This window comes from Pseudoliparis swirei, chromosome 21 (genome assembly GCF_029220125.1).
Source record: "Pseudoliparis swirei isolate HS2019 ecotype Mariana Trench chromosome 21, NWPU_hadal_v1, whole genome shotgun sequence".
In the NCBI taxonomy this organism is placed as follows: domain Eukaryota; kingdom Metazoa; phylum Chordata; class Actinopteri; order Perciformes; family Liparidae; genus Pseudoliparis; species Pseudoliparis swirei.
The window spans coordinates 5,389,461-5,409,546 of NC_079408.1; the positions used below are offsets into that span (position 1 = coordinate 5,389,461).

The following is a 20,086-nucleotide window of genomic DNA, read 5'->3' on the forward strand; positions in this document are numbered from 1 at the left end:
GTGCACTGTCCCTTACTAAATAAACCCAGTTAGAAATGTGAGTGTGAAAGCAGTCTGTGTCTAACCTGGATGTATCCGTTCCTGAGCGGAGGAGGTGGGGAGCAGGAGACGGGCACGCAGGTCGGCAGAGCTCCTCCCCACTCTCCATTGGCCTTGCACGTCCTCCTCTTCTCCCCTCGGATCAGGAAGCCTTTATCGCAGCTGTACGCCACCACGGCTCCGAAGCTGTAGTCGGTCCCGCTCACATACCCCCGGTCGATGCTCTCGGGCTTGGAGCACCTCACCGGCACGCAGCCGATGTGATACGGCGAGGGCTCCCACTCCCCTCCCATCAGACACCTCAGTGTGGCCGTGGTGTTGAGCGTGAAGCCCTCCTCACATTTATAGCTCACTTCGGTGTTGCTGGCGTATTTAAGTTTGTTGACTGAATCCAAAATGGCGTGGGGCAGTTCAGGCGGACGCAGGCAGAAGTTGGCGATGCAGCGGGGGGGCTCGGCGCCGTCGGGCGGCGTCCACGCGCCCCGAGCGCTACACACCATCTTGGAGTTGTTGCCGGCGGTGTATCCGTCGGTGCAGTAGTAGTTTGCGGTGTCTCCGAACAGCTGGTGGCTCTCGTAGGGTTCGGCGTGGTCGATGGCGGGCGGGGGGCCACAGGAGCGGGGGACACACTGGGCGGCGCTGTCGCTCCATTGGCCACTGGGTAGACATTCTCTGGTCTCCGGGTTGATTAGAGTGTAGCTGTGGAGGAGAAGTGAAGGCGCGGCTCAGTACAGGGCGTCAACGTTTTAGCTTCCGTTGACAAAGTAGAACCACGTTTACCCTTCTTTGCAGACGTAGCGCACCGTGTTTCCCAGTTGGAAGTTCTCTCCCACGGTCACGGCGTCTCTCAGGGCCGGCGGCTCGCTGCACAGGACGCTCACACAGCGGGGCGCCGGCCGGCTCCACTCGCCCGTGGCTTCACAGACCACCTCCACGGAGCCCTGTGGTCTTCACACAGCAACACACGACTTCATTTACACGCTCTGGAATCACGGGGATTTAAAGACTCTGACACGGGAAATAAATAAAACAGGATTGACAAGTGACACGTTTACACGGTATACAAATATACATATACAACGTCATTGTGCTGACACAACTGAATCTGTACATGCAAGTTAAATAATTATATACATATATACATCTCGTTTCAGATGAAATGGGGTGTTTGATGTTTGATGTTTGAGCCATCAGGGGCTTGGTGTAGTTACTGTCATGTGCATTTTAGACACCAAAGTGCTGTATTTTAATGTATTTTGGGGAGTTGTATTTTGTTTTATGGCAACACATTGAGGCAATTATTTTCCCAATTCAACTGTGTCAGGAAGCCATGATATAAAAGAAATTAAAATGATGGATAGAATCAACATTTACTAAATCAGCTGAGTGGAGAGTGCATGGAGAACAGGGCGGGTGACAGTAATGCATCAGTACCTGTATCCCTCAGAGCAGGTATATGTGACAGTGGACTGGTAAGTGTCCGTGTTGAGATCGTAGTTGGCGTTGGCGACAGTCGGAGGGCCCCCGCAGGTCACTGGGTGACAGACGGGTGGCGTCCCGCTCCACCTCAGACTGGTGAGACACTGGAACTCATACGGGACCTGAGGCAGGAAGCCCTGCGTACAGCTGAGGAGGAGGACAACAAAGTGAGGCACACACTCCACTCAACAAAGGTTGACGCGTCTTTTACAGTTTTTGTAATCCTCCTTACTGTCGTCATTACAACATGGGGATGCAAATGATACCTGAAAGTCACCTTGCTTCCATAGGTGAAGTTGTTTCCCTTCATGACGGAGTTCTCAGGGACTGATGGCGTCGGGCAGGAGAGAGCTGAAGAGCAACGACACAGGGACGATTCAACCAGAAGACAGGAACATGACCAAATGCTAATGTGTCTTTCTCCATGCACGTTGTAATGAGGAGATGCCCGTCAGTGTTAATCTTCTTCGAGGATGAAAGCCAGATTACATTTTACACTAATAGCATAAGAGAGAACACAGGAAAGTGTCTCCGTGGAGAGAAGCCAAAGAGGCCTGACGGAGAGCATTAGTGAATGAAGGGGACAACGTACTGCGGTAATTAAATATTGCACTCCCATAAAGTTTGACGACTCCTAAAAAGTAAGGGGAACATTAAAGCAACAGAGCCACCAGCTGTTTGGAGACACACTGGATCCTGCTTCCCCGATAATTAGACCTTCCCTTCCTGGTGTATGCCCATGTCTTTGTTTGGTATTCAGATATCTGCTTAGAAACTCTAAAATGTCATTTTCATCGTTTAGTAAACCGATTTTCTTTTCTTTTTGCAGGAGTTATGAAGATTGAGAGTATTTTCTCTCTCTGCATTCAATTCAGACTGATAGTTTGCTGCTGTGACTGACCAGCTACTCTAGGCACACGCATCACCTCCTATGTTCAATACTCATATGGCACTGCGGCACATGCACTCTTTAATAACGCTAGACGATGGATATTTTCCACCTCATACAATGATATAGCTACATTTGTGTGAGCTGTAGCCACATTATGAACCATTAATGTGTCCTCTAATGCAACATCAATTATGTAACTTCCCTTATTCCCGTCTGTAACGCACCAGGAAATAATTTGACTGTTTTGATATATATATATATATATATATATATATAGAAATAATATATATATACATACATACATGTATATATATATTATTATATATATTATTTTATATATATATATAATTTATATATATATAATTTATATATATATATATATTATTTATATATATATATATATGTGTGTGTTTTTCTTTAAACTGTAATCGCACAGCTAATATGGCTCTAAGGAAAGTTAGTTGCTCTTTCTCTGAGAGCCAAGATGGAGGTGCTACGGAGGTCAGGCCGTTCCGCGCGCTGCACAGTGGAGGACAAAAACACTGCCGCATAATCACCACCCCATCCCAGCCCATTGCATAATGTGTGTTTGTGATGAACACGCGTGTGTATTTGTGTCTGCAAATGTTTGTACCATTTGCTTTTGTGTGTAATATGCTGTGGGCCTTTGTGTGTTTGCTTAGTGCTCGTTCTCCTATCTGCATAGTAATGAGACACTGTGAATACATCTGTGCAGGTTCATGTGTGTATGAGATCCTATTGGCTCTAATAGCTGGATGCTTTGAATAGGAAACTCCTTTATCATGTAATGAACCCTTTCTTTTGAGGCTATCCTTTGAGTATATTTATGTTTCATGTAAGCCTTACATCAACCTATGACATTCATGTTTTGCAATGTAACTATGTATATAGTTCCTGTATGAAACTGTGTCTCCAGTCACTCAGAGAAATCCTGTGTTGGAAAGCATGAAATAAACAAAAATGTGAGTGTTGTCATGTGTTTGTGGTCACTTCAGAGAACACAGAGCCCCCTTCCGAGACACAAGGGTTTATTTACATCGGCCATCATGAGACCCGATGCATGTAAATCTAAATCTGAAGATGGAAACCTACTCGACAGTGAAATATTTACAATCACCACACATGATATCAGAATAACTCCCCGTTTTCTGTGGCGGCACATGTGGCGACAAGCTGTAACTGCAGGTATGTTTTTGGATCCCACTGCCCAGAGATCCAAAAACAGTGGATGCTGCTTGGGACTTTTCCCAGGAATGTCAGACGACTGGTTCGTTAAAAAAGAAACTACAAATAAAGGGTCTTTCATCAGAGGGCTTAATCCCCTTTGTAATACCTCACTCGTGATAGACAGTAAATGATCAGACATTTACTTAAATAAAAACGAGAGATTTATGAGATCATAACTTTAAAAAATTACTTTTAGCTGATGTCGGGTTATGAATCACTTGAAATCCCCGACGGACTTATTAATATGTAGTAGAGCTGCCATACAGTGTTGTCATGACGTGACCACGCAGCCCCTCACCTCTGCAGTACGGGATGGAGCCGTCCCAGCTTCCCGTCTCCAGGCAGCTGAGGCGAGACGAGCCGATCAGCTCGTATCCGCTGTCGCAGCCGAAAACAACCTCACCGTCCATCAGAAAGCTGCTGCCGTCTCTGTGACCAAATTCTGGAGACCCGGGGTTCACACACTTCACTGGCGCTGGTGGTAAGACACACACACACATGACAAATTAGTGTATATTAGGACAGGTGATGTCCTCCAAGACAAACGCTTTTAGACTTGTGTCTTGTTACCTGTGCAGTTTTTGCCCTCTCCACTGTACGGGTGGATACAGGTGCAGGTGTACGAGCCGTCTGTGTTCTGACACCTTGCGTGTTCATCACAGTCGGATCCCAGAGCGCACTCATCCACATCTTAACACACACACACACACAGGATAATGTATACATAGCAAAGACTATATGTTCTCTTTTTTGGTTTCTCAATTATCGCTAGTTTAAAAACAACAACAATGTGATTTAATGAAGTACCGAGACAGGCTGGTGGACTTCCTCCCCACTTGCCACTGTTGGTGCAGTGCACCTTGTTGTCTCCCAGCAGGTAAAAGCCAGCGTTACACTGATACACCACAGAGCTGCTGGCATGGAAGTCCGTCCCCTGAAACAAGCCGTTCTCCAGAGGACGAGGAGGCCCACAGGACACTCCTGCAACACGTGTAATATAATATATAATATTAGCTCTTTTGTATGTGTGTCTATCAATGTGTTGTTGTACCATACATGTATAGATTTACAAACTGAGGATATTGAATCACCACATACATGTACTCAGACAGACACATCCAGTCAGGTGAAAAATGACTTATGAACTATTGGAATCAGAGAGCGGTTTGTGTCTCTGCCTTACGTTCACAGCTGGGCTGAGGATGGCTCCACTCCCCTCTGTTTTGACACTGCAGCACCGGCTCCCCCAGCAGGTAGAAGCCGGGATCACAGGACAGCTGGACCTGGGCCCCGGGGCTCACCTCCACGGTGGAGGCGTGCAGGTGGGACACGGCGTTCTCCAGCTTGGGGCAATCTGGAGAGACCAGGAATGATTTTTCACTGTGAGGTAAACTATTAGGAAAAGAAATCGTCATCCAAAACATTGCGCACATCCATTTCATAAATGTATTTGAAGGGTAATTCATGGTTTTGTGAAGCCTCTCTTACCTGCACAGAATACGCTGCTGAGATTGACTTTGACTCGGCCCACCACCCCGCTGAGGAAGTCAGGCCAGGCGAGGACGTTCCCTTTGTGGGTCACATGGGAGGATGGACAGCTGCTGGCCAGGACCCTGATCTACAGGCACATAACATTCCTGTTATGTTACATATATTTAAATTAGCCTATTTGAACCAAAACACCAATTGCTGCATTTACCTGTTGAGGTGTGAGAACACGATCCCAGATGTTGAGTTGGCTCATGGAGCCGACAAAGGATTCGACCGGGTTGAAGCCCTCGCCCCTCTGATCCTGGTCCTGACCCAACACCAGCGCCCCGCCGCCTACAGGACACAAGGTAAAGGTCAGAGGTTAACCACAACTCACTGAGAAGGTATTCTCCTGGTGCACATGGGTACTGAGACAGGTGAGCAGGTCGAGGATAGCACTACACCTGGGATAGTGGTGCCGACTGACAGGCCTTTGCCTCCGTCCGAGGGCTTCCCATTGATGTAGATTCTCCAGTCTCCATCCCAGCTCCTCCAGGACGCCCCGATGTGGTACCATTGACCCGTGTTGACTGCCGGGCAGTCAGTGATCCGCTCCTTACCATTTACATACAGCACCCACCTGGAGGGAGGGAGGATAAACAGGCAAAGAAGACTCAATAAAAACCATACAAAGCATAAGGAGGGGAATAAATAAGCAGAAATGTACTTTTTATTCCTCTAAAGGAAAGTTGCTGATAAAAAAAGACAAACTAGAGAGTTATTGTTAGTTTATGTGCATTTATATTCTCTTAGTTCTGAATATATCACTGACCCATTGTAGTCTATGAGAAGGAAAGCGTTGTCGCTGCCCTCCACCGCGTAGGAGATAGGTGTGCCATAATTGGTGGTGTCTGATGACCTCATCCAAAAGGTGCAGGTGATCTCCGTCAGCGCCGGCATCATCCCATCCATCATTACGTAACCGTAGATACCAGACACCTCAAATTCCAGGTTGAAGGCCGGGGACATCTCTGACGGGACAGAACCAGCATGAATCGCTTAATATGTGTGTGTGTCCTTATTCACTGTGTGCAAACACAAAATCTCTCTCTCCCTCCACTGGAGTTGCCGTGGTGATGTGCCATCCGTCCTATAGTACCTGTCTCACACCTGGTTCCGTTGAACCCAGGGAGGCATCGGCAGGTGTAGGACCCCCGACCGTCCATGCAGCTGGCCCCGTTCACACAGGGGTTGGGATCGCACTCGTCCACGTCCACCTCACACAGCCGGCCGCGGTAGCCCTCCACACACTGACACCTGAGAGGACACACACACACACACACGCACACACACACACACCTTTAACACCATCGCTATGGGAGCAAAAACATCCTCTCTTGGTGTTCATTACACTTATAATCTTAGGATGTGAATAGGAGTGTTCGACAATGAAGTATTATAATAATCCTGAATACTTCAATTATTATTATGTTTTCAGAAACCTAGCGATAAACAGGTTAAACTCTTAAAGTCGGTTAACTAGCCAGAAGCTGCCAGAGCTATCGAGGCTAAAGTAAACAAACTGCCTATATTGCCTATATTTTAGTCTGATGTAGAAAGATGATGAACGTGAAGCTCATACATCAGGGTATAGGTGCATCAGAAATCAGTGTTTCTCTTTCAATAATGAATTATAAGCTGCAGGCCATGTGTATTGACACCCTTGTTTACGTGTACCATTACACCACAGGACATCTAAAGAGGACTAAAGGGGTGTTTGAAATGCAAAGAGCTGCTTCCTCCCATCCGAATCATTATTACCTGAAATTGTTAACAGCATCCAGGCACGAGCCTCCGTTCAGACAGGGGGCGCTGTAACACTCATCAACGTTGACCTCGCAGCGATCCCCTGAGAAGCCAACCACACAATTGCAAGTGTAGCCACCGGTCAGGTCATCACACACACCTCTGTTCAGACAGGGGTTGGAAAGGCACTCGTTTATTTCCATCTCGCAACGAGATCCTGCAGAAGTGTGAAAAGAGAAGAAGTTCAAGCGTCCGATGAGACAATCAAATATCAAAACCGATTCCCGCGATGAGATGAAGCCCGGTCCTTTTTTAAAAATCTCACCTGTGAAGCCGCCGGCACAACTGCAGATGAACTTGTTGACCTCGTCCACACACACGCCGTCATTCAGACAGGGAGAGGAGAGGCACTCGTTCACCTCCGCCTCACACAGAGAGCCTGAGACACACACACAAGTCAGGAATCAAAAAAATCTCACTGTGAGATCCGGTGCAGTGTGTGATTAGAGGAATAATTCACATGAACATAATTATCATATTTGAGGTGAAGTACTCCTTTAACAATAGCCTCCTTTAAACCCATTTAGTTTCCTGTTGGCTGAGATCCAGAGGATTTGGCATTCTTTCTGTGCCTTACCTAAATAGCCAGGTCTGCACTGACACTGGAAGTCCTCCATGCCGTCTTTACACAGGCCTCCATTCTGGCACGGAGCAGAGTCACACTCATCGATGTCAACCTCACACTTGGCACCTGAGGGAGAAATATCCGAGGCCGTGTCAAACACTGTTCGTAACAGAGTTACAACACAACGAGAGCGAGAGGCACGGCTTGGTGTTGTCCACGGGGCAACGACGGGAAATACAAACGTACAAGCCGCCAACGATCGTCTTATTTCTTCTGTCGAGTGTTTAAAAGTCCCCCTTTCTTCATTAAAGTCGATGATACATGAACGTCACACCTGGTGAGTCTTACCTGTGAACCCGGGCATGCAGGTGCAGACGTATCCCGCCCCGACCTCCTCACAGGTGCCCTTATTCTGACAGGGATTCAGGAAACACTCGTGGAAAATCTGCAGGAGCAGAGACAGTAAAACCCTGAATGAAAAGTGCTCTTCAGTTGATGTTCATACATTTTAGTACAAATATACACCATAGAGTCTCATTTACCACGTATTTGTTTATTCTCCCCTTCGAGGATATTTTAAAGTTTAATATTTTATACTGTATCTAGACTTTTTAGACATGTGGCTCGTTTAGACGAGACGAAGACGAACCTGACTGCTTGCTTGGTAGTCCTCAATGACCTCTGGAGCCGCGGTAACACTCTCCTCTTTGGGAAGAAAACTGGAGCCAAAACCTGACGATGACACACAAAGAAAATACAGACGACGTGAGCACCGACAAGTCGGAAAAAAACGGCGCGGATCTTTCCCCTCGCGGACGCTCGTGATCTGAACTAAAGCCGGCATTCTTAAACAAAACTGGCAGCGTGTCCTAACCACTGTTCATTCCCACACTTCAGGCATGCACTGTTATTTATTTCCATTCTGCAGCAGAGAAAAAAAAACTCGGATTATTTTCCCGATCCCGTGCAGTCATTTATTTTCCAATTGGATCGAGCTGTGACGACACCGATCAGAAACCACGCGACGGCGGCGTGTTTTCAAACCGCCGACGGGCTTTCACGCTATGCGGCCGACACTGAGCAGGTCCATTCGATTCGCTCTCTTCTGACTCCACTTGGCCCGTCGTGGAGACATTTAACACAAGTTATTTTACATGCCAACTCCACTCGGCACAATGCCGTTAAAATAGAAGTCGCCGTGTGAAAAATCTGCATACGTCTTTAAATTAAACTTGAGCTACCATCGTAATGTTGTAGTTTTAATTGAGGGAACCTAAGGAGGAAGAGTCCTTCCTTCAACTGTAACACACCAGGAAATACACAACTTACTTTGGCTCGTTTCAGATCTTGATGCAATCGAGAATTTATGAAAGTCACATAAAATCTGCTTTGCTTCAATGTCCTAAACCAATAAATAATGGACATTTTCCCATGGTGAGTTCAATTTATACAGGTATTTATTTATTATGAGAGCCAGTGCAACTGGTGAACAAATTGCACAAAGTTATTACATGTCTGTTTTTATATTTCTGAATATATTCCAACAACCCTGCACATTAATCATTCTGAAAAAGGGGCTGGCATTGTTTTCGTACATTTCCAATGAAGCCTTTAAGTCAGAATACGTAGTTTACGCATATTTGTCCATTTTAATTGGAGGTACATGTGTGCGTCTGACTCTGTTTTGCTTCGTCTGGCCACTCACTGGAGCAGTGCTGTATGGTGTTGGCCCCGGTTATGGTGGTGGTTCCATAGAAGGGACACGAGAGGCAGTAGGAGCGGCCATGTTCCGGCTGGTAGTAATCTCGGGGACACGGGTAACAGGGAACCAGGCCGGTGCGGGAGAAATGTCCGGCTGAGCAGGGAACTGCAGGAGGAGAGAGAGCCCAGAAGATCAGAGTGGAGCACAACCACCCACACATGTTCACACACCCAAAACAAAAAGTGCCCTTCGCCGGTTCATTTAGATTGTGGTTGACATTTTAAAAGGAAACTAATTTCCAGGCATTTCCAGACGTTAAGGGCGCGCAGTCAGACTGTATCACCTCCGCACTCCATCTCGTCCACCGCTCCTCTGGTGACAGTCGAGGTTTCGTCGGGACAGACGAGACACTCCCTGGCGCCAAAACCGGGCTGGAAGTGACCCAGCGGGCATGACTCGCAGATTTCCAACCCATTCAGAGAGTTACTACCAGGCTTACACTGCCCTGCAAACACGTGCAAATCACCACAGCATGAGCGATATACGCTGACCTCGAAAGAACATCCAGGCTACATCAGTTCTGCAATCAACAAATGGTGCATTTATATGAATTAGGCAATATTTGTGAGCTATTTGTATATATTTTATCCTGGCTGTGGAGCCACAAAAGCAGGATGGCCATCAGTTTATATTATCCAGATGCACCAGATATCACCAAAGTTATTTGCAAGTGCCGTTTGTCCTTAAGTAAGGCGGTGCGGTGCGACGGTGTGAGCGCGTCTCACCTTTGCATTCGGCGGCGCTGCGGGAGTGCAGGTAGGCGGTGGAGGTTTCCTCAGGGCAGGACTTGCACTCCAGCTGACCCTCCTGGTCCTGGTAGGAGCCCAGCCAGCAGCTCTCACACTCGTTGTATTCCAGAGAGAAGTATGTGCCCACCGGACATTGGACTGCAACGGCACAATCAGTGATTCACTGATGAATATAGCACTTTTAACGCAGTATGAGAGTTTTCTCTGAGATGATTGGCTGTACCCTCCATTCAGACTCCTCCCACTCACCGCACATCCGGCCTTTGAGCACCGAGCCCGGCCTGCAGAACAATGAGGGCTTTTTGCTCTCCAGGGACTTGGGATCAGCTACAATCATCTCCGAGGACAAGTGGAAACTGGACAGCGGCTGCCTGGCCAGCATTCGCCTCAGGCGATTGGTCAGTTGCTCCAGGGTGCGCAGGAGTCTCTTCTGATTGGCCACCTCTATCGAGTCGTTCCGCAACAGGGGCAGAGGGATGCTTGCTGGGAGAATGGACAAAGTTTAAAGGACTGATAACAAGTCATTGCATTAAATATTTAAAAAAAACACATATATGATAGAACACAGACATATACACATATATTATAGGCACAGGGAATCAGTTTAAATATACCTGTGATGTTGAAAAAGATCTGTATCTTTTGGTCTCTGGTGGGACTGGTGATTTTCCGGTGCCTCTTGGGGCGCTGAGGCCGCACGCTGCTGTCTCGCTTCTGCCGGGCCAGCTGCCGGTCGCCCGGAGCAAAGCCTGACTCAAAGTAGGCGTAGTCCTGGGCACCCTGAGGCCCCCAGCTGTTGCTCCAACCCCCAGGTGCTGATAGATATTAAACAGTGAGAGGGAGAAATAATGAGCGAATGAGATGCGTGCATGAAAATAGAGGCGGGACTTTTAGTGAGGCTGTATTTTTGCGCGTGTAAATCCTACCGATTGAAAATCCGTTATCGTAGTCGTAGTTGTACTCCAGGCAGTGGGCCTGAGACGTCACCTCCAGCTTGCAGGTGACATCGCCGCCGCTACAAATGTTGGGGAGCTGTTGAGAAGAATCAAAGAAAGCATCATGTATTGGAAAGTTAAATTCACAGCAGATCCGTGTCCACGCGTGTGTCTACACCCTCACCATGACTCCCAATTTGGTGTTGAACTCCCCAGCAAATAACTTGACCAGGTCCACATCGTCACAGCGAGAAGCTTTGAAGAGCATCTCGAACGGCTTCAGCCCGTTGTTTGCTATACGGTTCACTGGGAGAGAGAAAAAAAAGGCTTTTACTATTTAATTTAATGTTTAAATCGTCAAAACTAACAGAACAAGAGTTCTACAAATGATGCGGGCATCCAAGATTGATGTGCAGATACAGCTTTTTAATATTCACATAATGAGACGTTCCTATGGAGCGCTGCAGAGAGAAAAGAACAAAGTAACTACAAAATGAGTCGTGCTGCGCTCACGTGAGCAGTCGGGTCTGTTGGGCGAGTAGGGCGGCTCCCACACGCCGTCGTAGGCGCAGTGGTAGCTGTGCACCGCGTCCTGAGTGAAGCTGTAGCCGTCTTTACAATGAAGAGTACAGTTGACGCCCTCCTCTTCCTCAGAGCAGAAGAACTCCCCGTTCAGCGGGACGTACGGCCGGTCGCAGGTCGTCCCTGGGCAGACGCACACAGTGGATAAAACCTCACGCTGGAGCACAGTGTTAGATAATATCACCACAAATATATTCATGCAAATTACACAAAAAATTGTACATTTATACAACAATCAAAGTAATTTTAAAAAGCCACGGCGTGAGTTCTGTACCTTGCACAGTGACGGTGAAGTTGCAGATGCGGCTGTTTCCTGCAGCATCGGTCGCTGTGTACTGGACCAGCGTCTCTCCTACTGGGAACACAGAGCCAGGAGTATGGCTACTGGTCACAGTGAGGCGTCCACCTGACCGAGACACACACGTGTTGGTTAAAGACGTACAGACTGTAAAACAACATCATCATAATTTAGACTTAAACTGTATTTCTTATTGGCGAGTGACTCAATGATCACTCGCCAATTAAATGAAAATGGTAGAACCAATTGTCAAATTCAGCTTTCTGGTAATTGATAAAAACTAGCTCATCTAATATCAGTAAACATGTGCAGATCATATATTATGACACTAGACATCCATGTTCAATTATATGGACGTCAAACTAAATTATAGGCGGATTATTCAAAGAAAAAAAGTTGAAAGATAGCCCTGAAATAATCAGGAGTACTTAAATCAATCCCTCGGTGAAATAAGAACAATCTAGAAGATCGGCACATCTTTATTGCTTTTATTAAAACATCATTTTCCAAGTTCAGAATCTTTTGTGTTCCTCTCGTCATCCTGTAGAGGGCAGTCTTGACCTCCCCCCCCCTCGTCCAGGACTAAATGAGTCACTCTTGGTAAAAGAAGGTTACGTTAAACGATATGTTGACATGGGAATGATACGTCTGGCCGTCACACGGCAGCAAAGAAAATCCATCTTTTGGGATTGCTGACGGAAAAACCGCTCCAGTCTGGTTGGCTTGAAAAGAAAACGGACTGTAGAGAGTGATTCACAGAGCCGGAGGAGAGGCAGCGGTGATGAGAGGAGTGTGTGTGAGAGTGTGTGTGAAAATGCCAAAGGTCGGCGCTAAGGCTGAAAACAAAAAGGGAAAACAGGGAAAACATCTGGACTGCAAGTGTGAGCGACACGGGCGAGAATAGTGGGAAAAATGACTGATTGACCTTTTGCTTCACTCCAACTCCATTAAGGGCTGACACACGTCTGGCCTGCTGGAGTCTGGTGTCTCCCCTTATAAATAGCCTGTGTGTGTGTGTGTCTACGGTGTCACAACTATATATAGCGCTGGCATCAGGGTGTGGGCCTGGAAAAACAACACACTGACGTCGAAGCAGCGCTCGGCTGACGTCGTGCGGCTCGACGCGGCCGCAGTAGCAGCAGCGACAGCCTGTTATTACAGTGTGTGTGTGTGTGTGTGTGTGTGTAAGACAAGTGTGTGTGTGTGATGGGAGAGGTGGGTTTGGGGGACCTCTGCAGACAGGTAGGCAATGAGCGAAGATTGAGGATTGCGTACGCGCTCACGCCTGCCACATATCTGAGCTGTGTGTGTGTGTGTGTGTGTGTGTGTGTGTGTGTGTGTGTGGAGAGACAGAGCCAGTGAATTACATGGGTCTGGCTGTGGGCTGCTGCCCTGCTAGTCTGGTTTGCTGTCTGTCACCACCGCAGCTGTTTGGGTTCAGCGAGCCCGCCAGGAGAAAGTCGGCCTGCTCTGCATTATTTAGTCTATTTGGCGGAGCGGCATCGATGCACTTCATCGCAGCCGCTCGCTCTGAGCTGCCGAGCACCGACGCCGCGAGCCGGTCAGGGGACCCGGGGCCGCGTGTTAAATCCTCACCGCAGTCGGGATGCACCTCCTGACCTCTTGCGCTGCCCTTTAACAAGAATAAAAACACAACGTTCGTCATCGTGCGCGGGAATAAAGGGATCGCTTCGCGGTCTAGAGGCGATATTTGGAGATAGAGCCGAGTCATGAGATTCATTCATCGACACTTGAACTGGTAAAAACCTGAGAGAGACTCGGGAGGGAAAATCTAGAGAACATGTGGAAATTGCATCTGCCTCAATATCTAGTTTAAATACTGCGTTTGAAAGTTATTAGTGAGTAGCCCAATAACATCACAGTTAAATGTATGGTGGGAGGAAGCTTCTTGGCAGTTTGGTGCAGGGCACTTGAAGGTGGGTTTAGTCCGGTGTTAGTGGTCTACATTTACATAGTAAATATTACTCAAATCCAGTATTGATCTCCTTTAGCTGTCTACTTCGATTTATTTCACTACTTTTCAGACAAAATGTGTATGTCTTTCACTGCACATTTAAATGTTATCGCTGTCACTTTATGACTTTACATACTTTAAAATATAATTTTATGAAATATGATGCATTTTTACAGATTAAATGCACACCTGAATTACTGCCCACTTTGCTTTGAATACTTTTGTACTTTCATTTAGATTTGTAAAAAAAATTTAAATGTACATTGCAGTACTGTTATTTTAGAATATGAATCTGTCTGGCCAAACCTCAAACTAGTTGTGAAAAGTTAACAAAATCTATATTCTGACTATTACTGTCAACTTAACTAAGACAGTGATAAACACCCAGATGTATTGTGCATTGCAGTCACTTAAGATTAAGAAAAGAAAAAAAAGAAAGATGTATGAGTTGAGTGCGCTCACATGACTTCTGGGAAAAATGGATGGAAAGAGTGCAAACTCTCACAAAAGAGCAAAAACACCTGCTTCTCCCGACTACCTCCGACCTTTAATGACATTAACAGACACTGGGACAACGTTTCTCTCTCTCTCTTAAACACAGACACAGAAACGATGCATTCATGCACAGAGAGACAATCCATCCCCTCACCATTGGACCATATTTCCAGTCAGTGTCTCCCAACATGAATCACACACACACACACACACACACACACACACACACACGCACGCTCACAAAGCGTCTCCTGATCCCCTTTTTCCAGTCACTGAGCGGAAAACGATCCTGTATAGCCATCATCAGCGGAGGAAGAGGGTGGAACAGAGGAGCAAAAGAATAAACCATCTCCGGTGCTGCCGTCTGAGAACGGAGACCAGACATACCTGAGTTGTCGGAAAACTGCGGCACCTCCCAAACGGCCGCCGTCTCGGTGCCTGTGGCCTGGATCGTGGGCGGCGACCTGCACCTGTCAATCACCGGGGGCTCCGTATCTAGAGAGCCGAGACAAGGTTGTTAACTGTGGGTTGTAACGACCAGATGGAGCGCGCGCGATAAATTAAAAAACGGCACAACGTGTGAACATAAAACACATCAGTCACTTCATAATTCATAAACACACAGTATCTCCCAAGACTGGAACAGATTATAGACGTATTAGGGAAACACATTGCGATGTGACTTTTTCTACAGAGCATGTCAGGGGGCGCTGGTTAAACACATGTCTCTAATAAAAAACCACAACGCCGCACCACCATAATAACATATGGAAATGTTCACGGCTACCATGCTCGAGGTCCCCCCCGACTGTTGTGATTATCGAGCGGCTGACACGGGACACCCCCCGTTTTTCCTCTCAGCGTAAACCCTGTTTGGCACCTGCTGCAGGCGGTTGTTCTCCGTTACTGGTGGAATTAAATACCAGTTTTACACTGAATGACAGAAATAAACTGCAGCACAGAGGCAGCCGGATGTGGAGGCCGTCCTGCAAGAGGCCACCGGTTCAACCCTCACAAAGCAGAGGGGCCAACGCTAAATACTGACTTTAAGTTGTGGTATGCAAGTATGTATAATTAGGTTTAATGCAAAATATATTGAGTCTGTACTCACACTTACTCTGATGTCGACTAAAAAGATTCAAATGTTTATTTTACATGTGACACAGATCCTCTGAAATACATGCTGTTAACCAATCATATATATATATATATATTTAGATATATATATGCATACAGAAATATGTATATATATATATGTGTATATATATCTAAATATATGTATGCATATATATACATATTTCTGTATATATATATTATATATATAAATATATATATACATACACATATGTATATTTATTTATATATATATACATATATATATACACACATACAAATATATATATATATACACACATACAAATATATATATATATATATATATATATATATATATATTCGGCTAGTTGGGCTCAGTGTAACAAAACAAAAAAATACAATAAAAAAACAGCAATGTCTCTTTATTGAAATCACGACACACACAAACAATTTTCTTTCAACCGTAGTTAAAATGTATTTAAATGCTTAAATTACAATTTGTCAGCACAGCTGTTAACGTATAAATGTGATTATCAATCATCTGAAACATATTGTATACAAAGCCGCACAGCTGTGTGTACGCGAATCGGCAGAAGACAAAGCAGTCGATGGAAAGCCAAAAAAGCTAACGGTACTGTTACTGTTACTATGGCGACGTCTCGATGTCTTTAAAGACACCGTGTGTGTGCAACTTCCTTCATGAGTTGTTGGACATTGTTTGCTCGATGGACGCTCCAGAGCGATGGACTCACCGATGACGGTGATGGTGAAGGAGCAGTTGGCCTGGTTCCCCGAGCGGTCGGTCCCAATGTAGGTGATGGTTTCCTTCCCAATGGGCAACAGCTGGGGGGGGTTATACACGGGCTTCACCTGCACCGCCACCTGGAGGAGGGGGAGAACACATATAGAAACAACTGAATCAAAACTGCACTCAATAAGTTATGCGTTGAATGTTGTGAGATCCTGTGCCGAGAAATGTGAAGTGGGTTTAAGGGTTTCTTTGGTTTTGTTATACATCAGTTTATAATTCACTTGAAAATGACACGGAGGTCATTTCCTCACGGCATGACGTTAGATAAAATACCTCGACAGGAACTATTTAAATTGCGTAGCGTACGCTCATGATCCCTCGTCACAGGAGTGAGGTTTCCATCATACATTGTTTTATTTAAAGGATGTTTAGGGGCACAAAGAGGTTAAAGTATTCAGTATTCTACAAGATACAAGATAAATTGCGGGAATTATAGTAAATATTGACCGAAACCGTATTCTGATTATCACGTGACCCGTCAAGTTGATTTTGGGAACAATTGGGATGCACCAACCCGCAGGTTGGGAACCACTGGCCTAAATCCGTGAGTCACGCTGGTGACTGAGAAATGTTATAAAGAATGTATTTGACTTGAAAATGATCGTTAAATAGCCTTTTATCGAGAAAAATAATCAAAATATTCTCGTTTCAGCTTCTGACGTGTTAGAAATAGCAGATTTCTTTAACTTGGGAGTTTTATAAAAATGTTCTTACATCGTTCCAACATGAAAATATTTAATGCAAATGAATAGTTGCACCCTACTACTGTATCTGGACACTAAAGTAATCAACCTCTTCTTTAGAGTTGTCGGTGGCCGTCGGGACGTTCCAGCTGACGTTGGCGGTGTTGCGTCGCTCGTCCGTCCCGGCAACAATGTTCCCGGGACACTGGATCCCTGGAGGTTCAGCATCTGAGGAGAGAAGAAGAAAACGATTCAGAGGAAGCAGAATACCAGATGAGAATCAGATGAGAATCAGATGAGAATCACGTGAGAATCATGTGAGAATCAGATGAGAATCATGTGATAATCAGATGAGAATCAGATGAGAATCATGTGAGAATCATGTGAGAATCAGATGAGAATCATGTGATAATCAGATGAGAATCAGATGAGAATCATGTGTGAATCATGTGAGAATCAGATGAGAATCATGTGAGAATCATGTGAGAATCAGATGAGAATCATGTGAGAATCAGATGAGAATCATGTGAGAATCAGATGAGAATCATGTGAGAATCATGTGAGAATCAGATGAGAATAATGCTGACGCTGCAAAAGCTTCATCTGATTCCAGCTCGTCTTCTAACATAGTCCGATTTAAACACTGCAGATGTTTCCTCCGCAGACCTCAGCCTGCTGCTTGTTATCACTGAGGAAGTGGATGTGTGATGTCATCTCACCTCTTTAATAACAAGACATCACACAACCCGTTATTGGTCTTTACTCAACCAAACACACCGCCGATGTAACATTACGCCATCAGGCCGCGGCGGTGGAGGCTAGCAGCGCTTCATGGAGCCAGAAGGGAAGTGGCGATGACACATGCTGTAAGTTATTGTCAATCACGTTCATTAATAAGGAAGCTCCATCTTGGATACGTGACATCTTTATGATCAGGCTGTAGCCTCTTTCACCCTCGGAGCTGTTAAGTAAATGTTGAAGTGATGCTTGTACATACAAATACATTATTACATAGCACCATCAATCCACATATTTCCAGCGCCGGTCATAACGAGCACAGAGAGGATGCTCGGCCTGTCGCTGGTCCATGTGTGTTTTTATGGGAATCTGTTAGCAATATTTAAAAAATGAAAGTAGCGCAATAGAGCCAGCGTTTTGATCCCGGGATTAAAGGATTGAAATGTAAACAAGTCTCGTGCCAAATGCTGATGTGTTGACTTCACTGCCAGGTACATTAAACAACAAACAAGCAGTGGATACTCTCACTTTCTGTCTCGTTAGGATGGATTTGGTCACGCTGACGTCTGCAGCGATCTGGCTCGCCCGTGATCCCTCGGAGGAAAAAAAAGCTCCTTCACTTTGGATCACGTTGTAATAATGCGAATCCAGAGTCGTCGAGTTCAACCCAGTTCAAGCCTGCAGTCGAGAGTCGAATCTCCCATCGATCGCCAGCGTTGTGCGAGGGAGTTGCTCCCATCTGGACGGCGATGACCATCCACTTAGGCATCCATCTCTGCTAAACACGAACACACGGAGCTCCAATCGGCTCCGTTCATCTTCATAACAAGGGAGGGGGATTTCACTTCGGGTGTCATCCACGCGAAGTGAGAGGCGAAAGAAGCCAGGAGCTTCACAAAGAAGCCAGGAGCTTCACAAAGAAGCCCCTTCAACTCGTCGATAACTTTCCATATCTTGATCTGCTCAAAGTGTGCCGCCTGCGTTGCAAACGGCACGCCATCCTTCTTCCGTCTTATCTGTATTTTCTTTTTAACATCTCTCCCTTTTTTCACTCCCCTTCCTTCCGCCCATCGGTTCCCCCCCGAGGGGATCTTCACTCCACCACCCTATTATAAAACACCTTCAGATGACTCATCCTTCCCTCTGCATTCGTTCTTCGTGTTTTATGGCACCTCTTCCTCCCCTTAACGACAGCAGCTCCTTCATTAGCGAACTTTCCCCGTGAGGACGCCGTGCACCACCTGCTTCACCTGCCAGACATCTGGAGGGCTGCAGCCTGTTGCGGTGTTGCGGGAGCGCTATCCATCATTTAACTGTCGTCAAGAAAGCAATGAGGCGTATTTCCCAAAAGATTTGAAGTATTGCTTTGAATATAACCCAAAACAAAAACTACAATATATCTGACGTGTATCAAATATCTTGACCTGAACATACTTCACATTCTTGTTACGACCCGGAATCCATTTACAGCGCTTACAGCTGAGCCTGACCTTTGACCTTGAGGTCTAAGCTATTGCAGACACACACACAGACACAGACACAGACACACACACAGACACAGACACACACACACCATTACCTAGACAGACGGCTTTATGGACATTGGCGGTCCAGTTTCCAGAGCTCATGCACACCGCCTTCCTGTTTCCCTGGAGACTGTAACCTTGACGACAGGTGAGAAGGCAGGCGAAGCCCGGAAACACCGTCCTCTTCCCGCAGGCCGGGGGCAACAGCAAGATGTTCTTCAAGGTCACGATGGGGGGACAACGCACCTCTGAGGGAGGGGGAGAGAGAGAGAGAGAGGGAGAGAAACCAACAGATGAATCTGGTGTTGTTTATTTTGTTCCTGAAAACTTCTCTGCAGACGAACAGTCAGCGTTGAAGTTGATTCGTGACTCGTGAGATGTGAATTGTTGAGCATTCCTGAAATCTAAAGCTTGCTGCAGAAGAACAAATCCAGTGAGTTTCAGAAGGCAAAAGACAGAACGGAAATCAAACTTCTCCGGGGTCACGAGCGCGTTTCCTGTGGTTTTCACTTGGATGCGATCAAATCCTACGTTCAGCCGGCTCAACTACAAATGCCAACTATAAAGCTATTTGCAGGGGTTGTGTATCAGAAACTGGCAAAAAAACAACAACATTTGGTCGGGATTCAACCGAAGAAAGCACAAACCACGGGACTCAAACGCTGGAGGCTTTTTTGGTGTTTCTTTTGGGATGCAGGCCAGTGAGGCTTTCGCTTAATGATGGCTAGATCTCATTCTCCCACTCTCTGTAACTCCCGTTTCACTGGCTTTAGCTGCAGGAGCTACACAGGGGGAAACTCACTGAGAGGGAGATTCAACACGGGAGGTTTCAATCGGATGTGAAATAACATCTATGGCAGCCGATCCCGTGACACCAG

The 20,086-nt window shown here is 46.1% G+C and overlaps 1 protein-coding gene across 3 annotated transcripts in view; it reads right to left on the reverse strand.

Annotated features, from left to right (window-relative positions):
- Positions 1-20,086, reverse strand: part of svep1 (sushi, von Willebrand factor type A, EGF and pentraxin domain containing 1) — a 78,540-nt gene that overhangs the window by 11,696 nt on the left and 46,758 nt on the right. For all 3 annotated transcript variants that reach the window (XM_056442201.1, XM_056442200.1, XM_056442202.1), the window contains exons 7-37: positions 19,262-19,456; positions 17,054-17,172; positions 16,203-16,332; positions 14,743-14,850; positions 11,862-11,993; positions 11,519-11,710; positions 11,190-11,311; positions 10,997-11,102; positions 10,685-10,885; positions 10,320-10,553; positions 10,047-10,208; positions 9,605-9,766; positions 9,265-9,426; positions 8,209-8,291; positions 7,908-8,004; positions 7,572-7,685; positions 7,260-7,373; positions 6,950-7,151; positions 6,288-6,445; positions 5,961-6,159; positions 5,593-5,768; positions 5,358-5,482; positions 5,147-5,276; positions 4,842-5,012; positions 4,466-4,639; positions 4,229-4,348; positions 3,957-4,133; positions 1,785-1,869; positions 1,474-1,665; positions 820-987; positions 66-738 (exon numbers count right to left, since the gene is read on the reverse strand). In XM_056442201.1, the coding sequence (XP_056298176.1) occupies positions 66-738; positions 820-987; positions 1,474-1,665; positions 1,785-1,869; positions 3,957-4,133; positions 4,229-4,348; positions 4,466-4,639; positions 4,842-5,012; positions 5,147-5,276; positions 5,358-5,482; positions 5,593-5,768; positions 5,961-6,159; positions 6,288-6,445; positions 6,950-7,151; positions 7,260-7,373; positions 7,572-7,685; positions 7,908-8,004; positions 8,209-8,291; positions 9,265-9,426; positions 9,605-9,766; positions 10,047-10,208; positions 10,320-10,553; positions 10,685-10,885; positions 10,997-11,102; positions 11,190-11,311; positions 11,519-11,710; positions 11,862-11,993; positions 14,743-14,850; positions 16,203-16,332; positions 17,054-17,172; positions 19,262-19,456 (5,183 nt within the window). The remainder of the gene's footprint in view (positions 1-65; positions 739-819; positions 988-1,473; positions 1,666-1,784; positions 1,870-3,956; positions 4,134-4,228; positions 4,349-4,465; positions 4,640-4,841; positions 5,013-5,146; positions 5,277-5,357; positions 5,483-5,592; positions 5,769-5,960; positions 6,160-6,287; positions 6,446-6,949; positions 7,152-7,259; positions 7,374-7,571; positions 7,686-7,907; positions 8,005-8,208; positions 8,292-9,264; positions 9,427-9,604; positions 9,767-10,046; positions 10,209-10,319; positions 10,554-10,684; positions 10,886-10,996; positions 11,103-11,189; positions 11,312-11,518; positions 11,711-11,861; positions 11,994-14,742; positions 14,851-16,202; positions 16,333-17,053; positions 17,173-19,261; positions 19,457-20,086) is intronic.